Source organism: Cupressus sempervirens, chromosome 11 (assembly GCF_028749045.1).
Source record: "Cupressus sempervirens isolate cs-2001-9-10 chromosome 11, ASM2874904v1, whole genome shotgun sequence".
NCBI classification, from domain to species: domain Eukaryota; kingdom Viridiplantae; phylum Streptophyta; class Pinopsida; order Cupressales; family Cupressaceae; genus Cupressus; species Cupressus sempervirens.
This window is the reverse complement of record NC_143128.1, coordinates 659,281,989-659,295,642: the sequence shown is the minus strand read 5'-3', so window position 1 is coordinate 659,295,642 and position 13,654 is coordinate 659,281,989. Positions and strand designations below refer to the sequence as shown.

Sequence of the window (13,654 nt, the reverse complement as noted above, 5' to 3'; positions counted from 1 at the left end):
ATGGAATCTGACATCTGGTCGATTCAGCAAAATAGTAATAATGAAATACTGTGGGCATCATTAATCAAACTAAATCAAACAATGTATCAGCCAAAGCAACTTCAATCCTTACAAATAATCCATCTAAGTTTTAATCCTTTATCTTCACAAAACACCTATCTGAAATCTAGACAGATTTATGTTTGCACTTAGTGTGAATTTTCTCTCCTTGGAATCAAGCATTCTGCTGCCAATTTCATGAATAAGAGATGGGCAACCTCCAGAAATCATTTCTATTAAAAAAGTTGGAAAATGTTGTACAAGGAAATCAATGACAAATTAAATTCAGTTCTAAGTTAGAAAATGAAGGTTTAAACCATGAATTACCAGCATAACCAATTAGAACAAATGCTAGGCTACACATCATTCAAGACTTGCACAGATGCACAAAGCCTGACTGATGACAATGCAACTCTTGAAGAGCATTAATTAACATTTTTTGAAGAATCGAAGACAATAGCATGAAAGTAGAATCCAGTCAGATAGCTTGCATCAAAACAGTGGAGACAGCACTCAGCAGTCTTGCATCTGTTCTGAGAGACTACTTAGTTGTATTGGTCAGTTTGAAACTTTAATCTGGACGGGTTGGTGAACTCTATGCAGCAATTAGAATCAACTGCTAACGTATCCCATCCAAATTTTACACTCCTTAGTCAGTTAAATTATCTTATGAAACGGGACAAAATCTTGCTATAGGAAAATAGTCCTTCATGCAGTTACCCTCCAGGCAAAGTTATGTTGATATCAGTGTTATGCTTAGCCTCTCCTGTTGATTGTGAACCTGTCCAAGCCATTGATTGAAAAGCGGTCATGTTATGAGTTGTTTGTTGAGAAGTATTATTTGCCGGAGAATTGCCAATCTTTTGATTAAATGGAGGACTACTGGGACTTCCGTAGTTCTCATTCATAGGTGCCCGAGAAATTGGTATAGCAACTGTAGGTACTCCAGAAGCAGCTGTGTGCGCCATGCCCATGGAGGTCTCAGGATTAGCTGACTTAGCATGATCTTTTTGACCATTTGAGATAAAGCTCCCTACAACCACCTGCATAACATGCACTCACTCTGCATAAATTGAAACTAAATTCAATTACAGACTGAAAATTACTAAATAATGTAATTAAAAATAGTACCTGCACTGGACTTGCTGCCATTAGCATTCCAGCAACTCCTCCTCCAATGACGCGACCATCAGGGCTTGCCAAAGAAACACTCAGACCACCAGTTCTACTGCGTGCACCACCATTTTCTGTGAGCAAAAATGAGCCTGATAATGAAAGAATTTCAAACCGACCCTGCAACAACAAAGAATGAAATAGCATCACAAAAATTAGTAACTAATATCACATTTTAGAGTTTTAGGTTGAACTAAAACATCTTTGGTTTCTGTTTGTAACATATACAAGTACACTGGTGCAAGAGACATGAACAGAGATTCAAAATAAACAATAATTAAAGCTAAACTGACAAAAGTAGGAAAAATGGAGTGTGAAAATTATAAGTGAGAACAAATGCCTTCTCGAGTTACTCTGAGGAGCCTCATTAAATATGAATGCTTGAGACACTACTGAATAATACAAAAGATTCTAAGAATACTAAAAAGGCTAGGTTATTAAAATTCCTTTTTTAACTTCATTGAATAGCTTTTATGCAAGCATTAGCAAGAAGTTACAATTGCTAGAATTGCAAATACAAGTACACACTTCATTGGTTTATAATTATGTAAAGCTCAATTATCAATTTATGATTTTATCAGCTTCCACAAGTAAGCCAGCATGCTAATTAGTAATTTCTCACATATCAATACAATGAAGAGGAAGATATATATATATAAAGTTCTCATTATGAATCATGATCTATCATGTCAAACTTATCAGCATGTTTTTCTTCAAGTAAGCCGACGTGCTAATTTCTGTCACTTATCAACATCATTTTATCAGCTTCCACAAGTAAGCCGGCATGCTAATTTCAATCTCACATATCAATACCATGAAGAGGACGATCATATATAAAGACTTCTCATTATGAATGATGATCTATCATGTCAAACTCATTATACAACCAGTACATGCACCAAAAGGAGGTGCAATGGTTACGCCGAAAGCAATGTTTACATTGGTGTAATATATTAGAGAAAAGTTAAAAGTCAAAGGTTACGTTAGAAAGTGAACGATAATTTTGTTCAGAACAATTATTTTTAGTGTTAGTGTGGAAATGTGGAAAAAAATATTGAATATGATAGGGATGTAACTTGTAGTTTAAAAGCTTTGTAAAATGCTTCTGCAATTCAAAACGTGTTTACAACATTTGAAGATGTATTTTGTTAAAACCTGCACAATAAAAGTAGCAATTTTTTCTACAGTCATTTACAAGCTCTGTTTTTGTCCATATATTCATTGTGAGCGTGATACATTGACCTTTGCAAAGTAGTACTTATTTTTTGAGTTTTTCATCAATACCTGCATTTTCTATTGTTTTCTTAGTGCTTGTCAAAATATCAAATACTTAACGCAATTGCGCAGTTCAACAATTTCAACATTCTTCTATTATGTAGCTTGACTAAACCATTGACAGAAAAATAAGTGCAGTCATCAAATTCTACCTTTTTGTCTGACGTAACTTGTTTGTCTATGTCCACCATCAACAGTTACCAATTGTCTTGCTTTGGTTCTGCATTCATTATGTTCTATAATACTTGACGAAATTGTGCCTGTGTTGCACTTTCACCTTGTTCTAAAAAACAGCTTAAATTTAATAAAAAATAGCTTATTTTTGCAAAATTCAATGAGAAGATGCATCTAATCAGTTAATTAAAGAGAACGCAAAAGAAACAAGCAGAGTTTAGATATATATAAATGCATAGTGGGTACAAAATCGCATTCTCATGCGGAATGCTGATGGCAGGAAGCATAATAGTAAATAGTTTGGGTCAAACTAGAAGTAAATAAATCATTACAATCACATCTTCCTCTTCCCAGCTCTACTAGCATACTGTAATTCTCTATTTTACATAATATATATATAGGCTTTTTGTCTTTTGGTAATATATGTATAATGGTAACTTAGACCCTAGGTTGTGTAATTAAAGATTCAAATTGAACAAATTCTGTAGATGACAGAAAAATCACTTTGAGATATGTTTCTAAGTTGTAACCATTGCATGTGTGCAATTACACAAACCAACAAGAAGCAACATACACCAGCTCTATCCTCAACTCAGGTAAAATATCAAAGGCAGTAAAAGCAACAGATAAGCAGATTGGCTTAGAAAGATGCTTTTAGCCATGAAGATGTCAATAAATTGAAACTACAACCTTCTTCTCACAATCAAGGGGAGCTCCAACTTGCCAAAACTCCAGTCTTCCATGAGCATATCAAACATGTGGAAATACATTGTCACTTCATCAAACAGTTCTGTTGAAGATGGACCTCTTATGTTGCATTATCATCTAGTAGAGGATCAAACTACAAACATTATTATCAAATATTTGGTGCTGACAAACTTGTAAAATTTCACTAAAAATTGGTGTAGCTAGTAGACTGCTCATTGTGACAGGGTGTTAGGTAAATAATAAATATTATTTAGGAATGGTCAAATAGCTATTAGTTGTAGGTTTTAAGAAAGTTAATTTGATTTTAGGATACACCTCGTGTTTATTTCCTTCTAGAATGTTCTTTTATATATTCCACATTGAAATTGAGGTTTTCATCGTTCATTATAATCATATATAAGACGAAAGATTTTGCTTCTTGTTTAATCAATATCATAGTAATCTTTGTCTATACTATAGTGCATAATGTGCAAATACTTCTGTGAATGGATAATTAGTACTGCCACTTAAAAAGAGCACATTAGAAAAACAGCAATGGCACAATGAGGAAATCATGATCTTAATAAAGGCTACTGTAACAGAAATAAGAAAAGACTTAACAAAAAAATGAGCAAGCAGGTCTATAATGCTTGGAGCTGTTGTTTACTTATTATCATGAATGGAAAGAATAAAGAAGTGCAAACCAATAACAGAATATCAAACCTCATATGTCAAAGTGCCACCAGAAGTTGCAGGTTGACGAAGTGTCACATTAGAAATGGCACCATTTGCTGAAAGTATGCAAACTGCACGAGGTCCTTGTTGTGAAAATGACATTATCTTTGATGCAACATCCTACAAGGAAACAATATACTTCAGTTGCTTGGATAACACGGGACTGATTTTTCTTTAACAAATCCCAGATGCTCCTTTCAACAAGATTTCAAGATTACATTGAAAAATAAATGAATGGCGCATGACATCGCTGGAAGTTCTAAACTACTTTTATCAACCCCATGCTTGCATCCATGAGCATGCAAACCATTACAGAATAACATATAATAATCTCATTATTTGAATTATGACATCTATTAGGGTACCATTGTCATTATTAACATATAAATCCTATGGTACTTGCAATATAATGAATTCGTTATCATTTCATAAAATGTGCTGACAAGTTTTGTTGTTATAATTGACATAGAAATTTCATTGTATCTGAAGCCTCATTAATAATTAAATTGTTAATATTTACATGACCTGTTGAACAACCTCTTGCTGCAAGCCAGCCAACAAGAAGAAAGGCTTAATAAATATATAGAAAATGTTAATATTCTTTTCATAATCTATGTCATTGTTTACTCTACTATGCCTTTATTAGGTTATTGTTATCAATATCAATTATATAATGATCCCCTAATATTTGGAAGCTGGTAAATTTATTGCTATTTGGAATTTTGCTAAAACCTGTTGCCCAACCTGCTCCCTTTGCCCAATCATTTTCCCTGGTGTTTTTCTAATACAATTGAATGTACTTGAGTCACACTGACCTACTATTTGTCATTAGTGACAACCAATTTAAGTTCCTTCTCTTTTTCAATTATCTGCACAGACAGGACCAGTGTGGAAGAAGAGACTTTTGCATATTCGTGACAATAAACTATTGCTCATAAGTTATAGGTTATAATCTACATTGTCAGATTTATGTCTTGTCTAGCCAGATCCAGGTCCAGTTCAAACCAGATTTAGGATCCATTTTGGTGCAGTAGGCAACCACAAATATTAACATAATATTTCTTGTTAAAATATAATATTTATATATCAGTACATTTAATATTTACAATATTACAATCATCCATGTGATTGTGCAAAGGTCAAATCATGGCATTCTCATTGTGGCCACCAACATTCAAAACCCCACTGGGTCACTGTGATCATTGGCATTGTACCCTAACTAATCCATCATGCTTTCAGGTTCGAAAATTCAAGTTGAAGCTGTTGGCATCCATGTTGGGGTCTTTGTGCTTCAAAACCTTGTTGAGCCGATGTGCTCATCAACTTTGCTCATCTAATCGGCAACTGAGCTCACAGGTTTGGACTATTGGTGCTAATGCAATGCATTTATGCTGGAGATGAGGTCCCCTATTTGGACTCAACTGACTTGCCAAACTAAAAAATTCACATGTTACCAATCAATCAATCAGTATATAATATATCTGTATCATATATTAATTTTATTAATAAAAAGTACCAAGACGTGTATGTTGTTTCTGATATTCCATCTCTTAGGTTGGAAGTGTGGGTGTGTGTGTGTGTGTGTGTGTTTGTGCATGCATTTTTAAAAGTTTTAGCTGGATCCATGAACCAAATCTATAAACCCAAGTCAAGATCTAAATCAAAACTGGTAACATAGCTTGTAAACAATGAGCGATGTAAGCATTGCATTGGTATTTAAAATTTTAGTTACTGGGTTCATGCCCTAGAGGTTGGATCCAGATCCATGGCTGGATTCGTCTGGATTCTTCCAGATTTCTTTTTTTTTAGAATTTTTTTTTTTTAAAATTCCGATTATTTTCTTATAATCATAGTGGGTTTGATCAATAGATTCATACCAGAGTCATAGATTCATACTATGACATGATTTAGAATCATAGATTCATACCAGAATCACAGATTCATACTATGAAATGATTTAGAATGACAGATTCATACTTTGAAATGATTTAGTTTTAGAATTATGTATATTTCTCTCATTTTTTAGTATATATAATGCATATTATATATATATATATATATATATATATATATATATTCACACACACACGGATCCTCCATGAATCATAATTGGGAAAAAAAAATTATGAATCCACAGATCCAATTCATGTGCCCAAATTGTATTAGTTTCACGAATCAGTAACTCATTTTGATTTCTATTTATTAAGTGATCCATCCTAAAACCTGTATCAAATGTTTTATTTCTAGCTATTATTACAATTAGAGTCTACAGTATCTCTCTCTATATATATGGCCTTCAGGTCAGTTCTTTGGGTCAGCCTATGTGCATTCATTAATATGCTTTTGTGTAGTACATGTTGGCACTTCATACTCAATATCTGACTTTCAAGCCAGTTATTATTCACCTATGTGAGTGGTAACTTGGTTAAAGCCTCAAAATAGGGAGCCATAATATCCCAACATACTCAGAAATGAACATCAAAGGCTGCATACACGTTTCTGCTGTCCTAATCTATTTATTTTTGCAGTGAGTTCAATACATTTCACTAAGAGAAACTATCAATGAGATAAATGCCAAATGTTAACAAAGAAACAGGCTTGTAATCTTTATGGTTTTGTGTAGAGTTCTCAAGTTCAGAGTCTGTAATTGATAATGCCCAGTTTTGTTAAAGAAGGGGAATAGTTAATTTAGCCAGTATAGATTCTAGTAGTTGCAGTAGTAGTCGCAGAAGATAGTTTCTGTTAGTATTAACTGGTGTTTAAATGGTAGTTTATTACCAGTCATTATGGATGCTCAAACTTTTATATGCAAAAACCATTCTTACACAAATTATGTGAACCGGATGAACAAGTATTTACTACAACAAACATTGTTTTTATTTTGAAAGGGGGTGGACCTTACTGTTATTATGTTTGATGATCACAGTAGAACAAATTTACACTGTTTCATGTACTTATAAATTTGTTTTTTTAGAACTTTCACCATTCCCTGTTTACAGAATTTTCATATGTTGAATTGGAAATATGCCAGATTCATGATTTCATATTTTAGATTTCATTGGTTTCAGAGCCACTCTCTTGGATTTGTGGGAAAACCCCTAGCAGTCACATTGTTTCCAGATAATTTAAGATTCTCTAAGAGAGCATTTTTTCTGTTGAAATGGGAAGACTTTACTATCTTTATGTTTGATGATCACAGTAGAACAAATTTATACTGTTTTATGCTTTTACAAATTTGTTTTTTAAGAACTTTTTATTTTGTTCTGTTTACAGAAATTTCATATTTTTTTAGATTTCATTGGTTCAAGAGCTGCCACTTTCTTGGATTTGTGGGAAAATCCCTCACAGTCACGTTGTTAACAGATGATCAAAGATCCTATTAGAGAGCATTTTCCAGAATGTATTGAGCTTTGACCAGAAGATTGAAGGACGTGGTTAAGGGAACTTGATATTATGTGCAAAACCCATGAACTCAGACAACTAGAGATTCTATTAGAGAGCATTGCTTTCAAATTATTGAGCTTTCTGTAGAAGGTTGAAGCAGGTAATTATAGGAATTAATCTAAATTGCTGAATCGTGGGGATCTTTTCTGGGGATTTCTGGGTACGAAACGTACGACAATTGGATTCTTAAACGAATCTCCTGTGGGTAGTCATTTAGGATTTTGGTTTAAATACAGAAATGTTTAGTGATTCTAATTTGATCTTTCAGATATTTTTAAGACCTAGACTGCTGATTAAACTTATCTATCATCAGATTCTAGCTTGACTTTTTTGATATAGAAACCTGAATTTAAAATAGAATGATATGTTGCAAAATTTGAAATTTGTAATGGTGCACATGTACTGGTATATTACATTCTAAACTGACTTCTAATTTTTAGCTGCATGCGTGTGTGTCTATATGTTTTTACAAACATACCAAAAGCGCACCCAACCCCCAGAAGAATTTACGCCGTAACGCTGCTTTGTACCATGCACCTGTACCCACTTCCATTCCCAATTCGGCAACTTAAGAATTAATTATTTGATGTTTTGTTGTGGAACCCATGAGCTTGGGCATCTGGAGATTCTTTTAGGGGCAGTGTTTTTGGCATGTATTGAGCTTTATCAATTAAGTCAAAGATAAAAATTGGCAGTTATTCAAACTTAGAAATTTTACCACAATATCCACGACCAAGGGTGGAAATAGATCAACATATGAAATTGTTGACAAAGATCCTGACCTTAGTAATGGTCTGTACAAACATGAGATTAACAACAAATATTGTTCAAGCTCAGTAACTTCTTGTTAGTGAAACCCTTAGGAATGAAGCATCACAAAGCAGGTCAAAAAGTGCACATGTCAACATCCTAATAAATACTATATGTAACCTGATTCAAAGATTATATCTGCATGTGAAAGAGCAAGCATGTGCAACTGCTTTATTGAGCTAAGAGCTTAGAAACCATGGGTTCCATGTTGGTAATATTGAAATCGCACATGCAGCACTTTCAAGGGCTGAACCTACAAAGATTTGGAAGAAAGCAGAATAGCCAGGTCTAGAGTGAAATAAAACATAAAAATCATGGCTTCAATGTTAGTAATATTGAAATCACACGTGCAGCACTCTCAAGGACTGAACCTACAAAGATTTGGAAGAAAGCAGAATAGACAGGTATCAAGTGAAATAAAACATAATTATAAAATTTACTCTGCAAATTACATGAGGCACTAGCATTATTTTCTTAAGTGGAACAGATTTTGAGCTCTGTAATTTCCTCCAGGAATCAAAATTTTGAAGCTATCGTTTACAAGATTGACTGTTGGTCTTCAGCCCATTCAAGAAATTGTGCTCCAAGTTCTTTCTGGACTGTTACAGCTTCAGCATGTACCTTTATGGTCACAATTGAGAATTCAGTGTATCATAATTACACTTCCCACACCATGAAAGTTCAATAAATTATCTTCCTCAGCTATGCAGACTAGCTGGACAAGTGCTTTAAACACCAAAGATTGCTTTGAACATTTTGTGTACCAGAGATGTCAGTACAGAATTTTATTGTTTTGCTTTCTAGAAAAAAAATTTGCAGATTTTCAGACCAATCTTTATCTATAGTTTTCGTTTTTCTTTTTCCTTTTTTCCAAATTGGGGTTCATTTCATTTTTGGCATTGTGTAGATATCAAAAAGAGATCTATTAGTTAGCATCAAAAATTTGGAGAAACAAAGAAAACCCTTCCAAAAACTTGGATATCATTGTGAACAACCACAGAAACTCAAACTGAGAAGAAAACCTTGCACTAACGATGCAGATTATATAAAAGCCATATAAATTCATAACTTTCGGAAGCCACACAAATCCGTATGATCAGGCAAACCTAAACTCATAACCAGTCAAAGACTATGGGGAAAGCAATGTCATGCAAGAGAAAAAATAAATAAAACAATAATTAATAAACAGGGTTGATGAAGGCAAGCCACCAGGCTTCGGGTGGAAATTTTGATTAGCCTACCAGCATGGGTTAGACAAATTAATGTTTACTTTCAAAATTGTACAATAACTAAATGTAAAAATTAATTTAAAAAACTAAAAAAGTATTAACTTAAACCTCAAAGTAGCAGAAAAGCAACAATAGAATCTAATCCCCAAGATCCTATTAAAAAGTGGAGAATGTTTAAGATGCTACCAATAAATTATTTAAATATCAAATGACCTTGTAGAACTCTACACATTGTACTTATCTAACACAAAAAACTACTGAAACAACAAAATCCTTGAACACCAAACTAACAAATCTTCTGAAAATAGACAAAATCTCGGATCTGTACATGGCAATAAACTATTTTAAACTAGATAAATCTGTACATGACTTGAACCTTCAAAAAATAGACATTCTCTCAGATCTGTACATGACTTTATACTTCCATCATTCAGACAATAGATCAACTTATCGCCGATATGTAGACAATAAGTTGTCTTATCAAAAGAACTTACACCAGATGATAATTTACCCCAAGATATCGCCTATAAATTTGTAATTTATCACCAAGTTATAACCTATATATCTGCAAAATATCGATGACATTTTATGAGCTTGTTGCAGATTCTGATGAAAGATCGCCTGCACAAGTATATTGGTCTGTGATGGCCCAGCAAGCACCCATTATTGTTTTTTCATTGGCAGAGCGACTTTTGAGAGGGCAGAACGCTTTTGGAGGAGAAAGACCATTGTTTGAAGCCATCTACATCAATTTGGAGTGGATTTGAAGAGTTTTTTCAAGCAAATTTGGATTCACAAGTTTCCAAGATTCTTTCTCATTTGTTTTAAAACCATTTTGGTCTTGTATTAAATAGATCCAAGTTTACACAAACTCTCTCATACCATTTCCAATCAACTCTAACTCCTTTTAGAAGGTAATGAATAAGGATCTAACACCGATTTTTTGCAATTTTTCGTAGTTTTCTCAAAAAAAAAAATCTGTTTCTTACAAATTTCATAACCTAACACTTATTTATTATTTTCTTATCTTAAGTTTTGAACTGACTTAGTTTATTTCTAAATTTCTTTATTGAATTGCTAAAATTGTGCCCTCGTTTTGTACGTGACATGTGTTGCTTGATTCTTTATCAAAACGACAAATACGGATGCCTATACAAATGGGTCTGTCAATGTCCCAATAGCTGCATGTCCATCAGGATATGTAGGAGCGCATCCTAAAGAGGCTAGTGACAAGGCATGGAAATATGCTTTTGAAGGACCCAACTATAATAGTGTGATATGCATAAAAGGTGAAAAAGTTGTAAGTGGAGGCATATTTCATTTGAAATACCACCTTGGAGGGATCACAAGGCATGACACAAGGGTTTGTGACAACACCACGGCTAAAATAAAGAGAGATGGATATGTAGGAATGCACCCTAAAGGGGCTAGAGACAATGCATGGAAATTTGATTTTGAAGCACCCAACTATAATAGTGTGATATGCATAAAAGGTGAAAAAGTTGTAAGTGAGGCATATCTCATTTTAATACCGCCTTGGAGACATCACAAAGCATAACACACCGGTTTGTGAAAACACCATAGCTGAAATAAAGAGAGAGATGAATGCTTTGCTATGTACCCAAGAAGAGAAATAGTTGCAGAGGGAAAGGCCATGAGGGCAGCCATTTCAGAATCCCAAGGTATCTCAAGACTCACACTATCTCCTTTTAAGAATCATCTATTATTTTAGAATCAACATCATTCGTTTAGAATCTAGATTTTGCTAAAACAATGATCATTTCATGATGAAATAATGTGAGTTGTGACTAGGTATCGCAGCAAATCTCGAGGAATAAGAAGAAGCACTTGAGGGCATAGTGGGCTATCAGTGTGGCCCACGGATCCGCAAATCAACCATTCCCATGGCTTCCACTTCCATTAGTTCTAGTAGATCATCACCACACACATCTTCTATAGATGGTTTTTTTGTGCACAGAAGCACTCCTAGAGCACAACAATCACTGGAGGGCATCGGGTGGAATAGTGATGTGCATCGGCAAGATGACATTCAATATGTTGATTTTTGGTTTTTTAACAACATCCCATTCAATGTTGCAGCAAGCCCCTATTGTCTGAATTTTGTGACAGGAATTATTGTGGCGGGAAAAGGTTACAAGGTGCCTACTCCTAAAGACTTGAGTGGGAGGTTAGTGTTAAGGATAAAGCCCAGAAATCAATGAAGATAAACAGCAACAAGAAAAGAGACAAAACTGAAACAATAAACACCAGAAATATCCTCAGAAAACCCTTCTAGAATGAAGGGAAAAACCCAACCACAACCAAAAAAATATCATTTTATTGATCATAAACGTTCATGTGTACAATGCCTATCCCTTGATGTGATATAAATAACTTAAGGAGAGACTCTTCATATACCAACCAAAGGTCTCTCCAATTTCCCAAAATGTGACTCTTTATTACAATTAAACTTACAAATCTTCAAATTTCCATGCCTCAACACATGTCGAACATTTAATATTACAATTTAAACACAAGTGTCCTTTTCAATTGAAGGTGACAATAACGTTAATAACGTCCATATTCCCAAAAAAAAAAGATCTCTATTGCAACTACAAACTTCAAGAGTTAGTTCACTTATTTTATTTTCTAAATGTTTTACAATTTACTTATTTTTGTTTAATATAAGTTTTTCTTTAATCAAAGTTGTGTATTTCATGTCAACTTAATTTTGTGCTTGTAGGTTGCTCAAAGATGTTGTTCTAGGGCCAAAGATGTGGTTGATGATCAAAGATATGGAAACAGTTTGGTTGCACCATTCTTTCAAATGGATGTCCAATGGACAGATGCAAGAAACTGTACCATCATCAATTTTTTGATTTCTTGCAAGGATCAAGTGGTCTTTTTGAAATCCTTGGATGCCTTGAATAAGATAAAGACAGCTGAAACTTTGGCTCTAGTGTTAGAGCAAGTTGTGATGGAGGTGGGGTTTGCTAAAGTGGTGCAAATAATAATTGACAACGCAACACCATATGTGGTTGTGTGTAGAATCCTCTAAGATAAGTATAGCACACTTTATTGGTCTCTTTGTGCAGCGCATTTCCTTGACCTTGTTTTGGAGGACATAGGAAAATTGTAATGGGTGAGACTGGTTGTAAAGGATGCAAGAAAGATAACAAAATACATCTATAATCACCCTTGTGTTCTCTGCTTGATGAGAGAATTCATCTATGGGAAAGAGTTGGTTAGACATGCTGCCACAAGGTTTGCAACAATTTTCTTATCATTGCACAATGTTATTAGTTCTTTGAATTCTCTGAAGTAATGCTTGTGAGTCCAAGATGGCTAAACTCAAGTTATTCAAAGAAACCTGATGAACAAAGTGTTGCATACATTGGCTTTGACAACCACTTTTTTGACGGTCCTACAAAAATTGTGAAGGTAACTTGGAAGCTTCAAAAAGTTGAATATTTCATTTCATTATATTTAATAATCAAGCCTTTCATTACTAATTTCTAATTCTAGTCTCTCATTAATGATAATCATATTCTACTTTTCAATTGTAGGTGATAGAGTCTTTGGTTAAAGTTCTACACTAGACAGATGGGGAGCAAAACCCAATGGGGTGTCTTTATGAGGCAATAGATAGGGCCAAAGAGTCTATAAAAAAATTACTACAAGGGGGATAGTCCCAAATTTGATCCCATATGGGAAATTATTGATAGGAGGTAAAACAATCAGCTCCACCAACCAATCCATGCAGCAGGTTACATTCTCGACCCTTGTTTTCGCTTCTCTCCATCCTATGCAGATCCCATGGAGAGGTCATTGAGGACATCATTGATTGCATGCAGAGGATGGTACCTAATGTTGAGGTGAGCGACCTCATTGTAATCAAGTTGAAAGTGTATCAGAATGCAACAGGAAAGCTATTCTCCTCCGCCTTGGCAAGAAGCAGAAGCAACACTCAAACCCTAGGTAAACTATTTGGATTTTGGGTGTCTTTCGCATGCATGATAAGTAGATATAAACGAAGTTACTAAAATATGTTTTCACCTTGTTTTCTTTAACTCCACTAATTATCTTGC

The 13,654-nt window shown here is 34.3% G+C and overlaps 1 protein-coding gene across 1 annotated transcript in view; it reads right to left on the bottom strand.

Annotated features, from left to right (window-relative positions):
* Positions 1-233: 233 nt before the first annotated feature.
* LOC149531500 (AT-hook motif nuclear-localized protein 10-like) overlaps positions 234-13,654 on the bottom strand; it is a 35,820-nt gene continuing 22,399 nt past the window's right edge. Inside the window, exons 3-5 of the mRNA XM_089811759.1 lie at positions 4,072-4,203; positions 1,171-1,332; positions 234-1,082 (exon numbers count right to left, since the gene is read on the bottom strand). Coding sequence (XP_089667885.1) covers positions 756-1,082; positions 1,171-1,332; positions 4,072-4,203 — 621 coding nt within the window. The 3' untranslated portion in view covers positions 234-755. The remainder of the gene's footprint in view (positions 1,083-1,170; positions 1,333-4,071; positions 4,204-13,654) is intronic.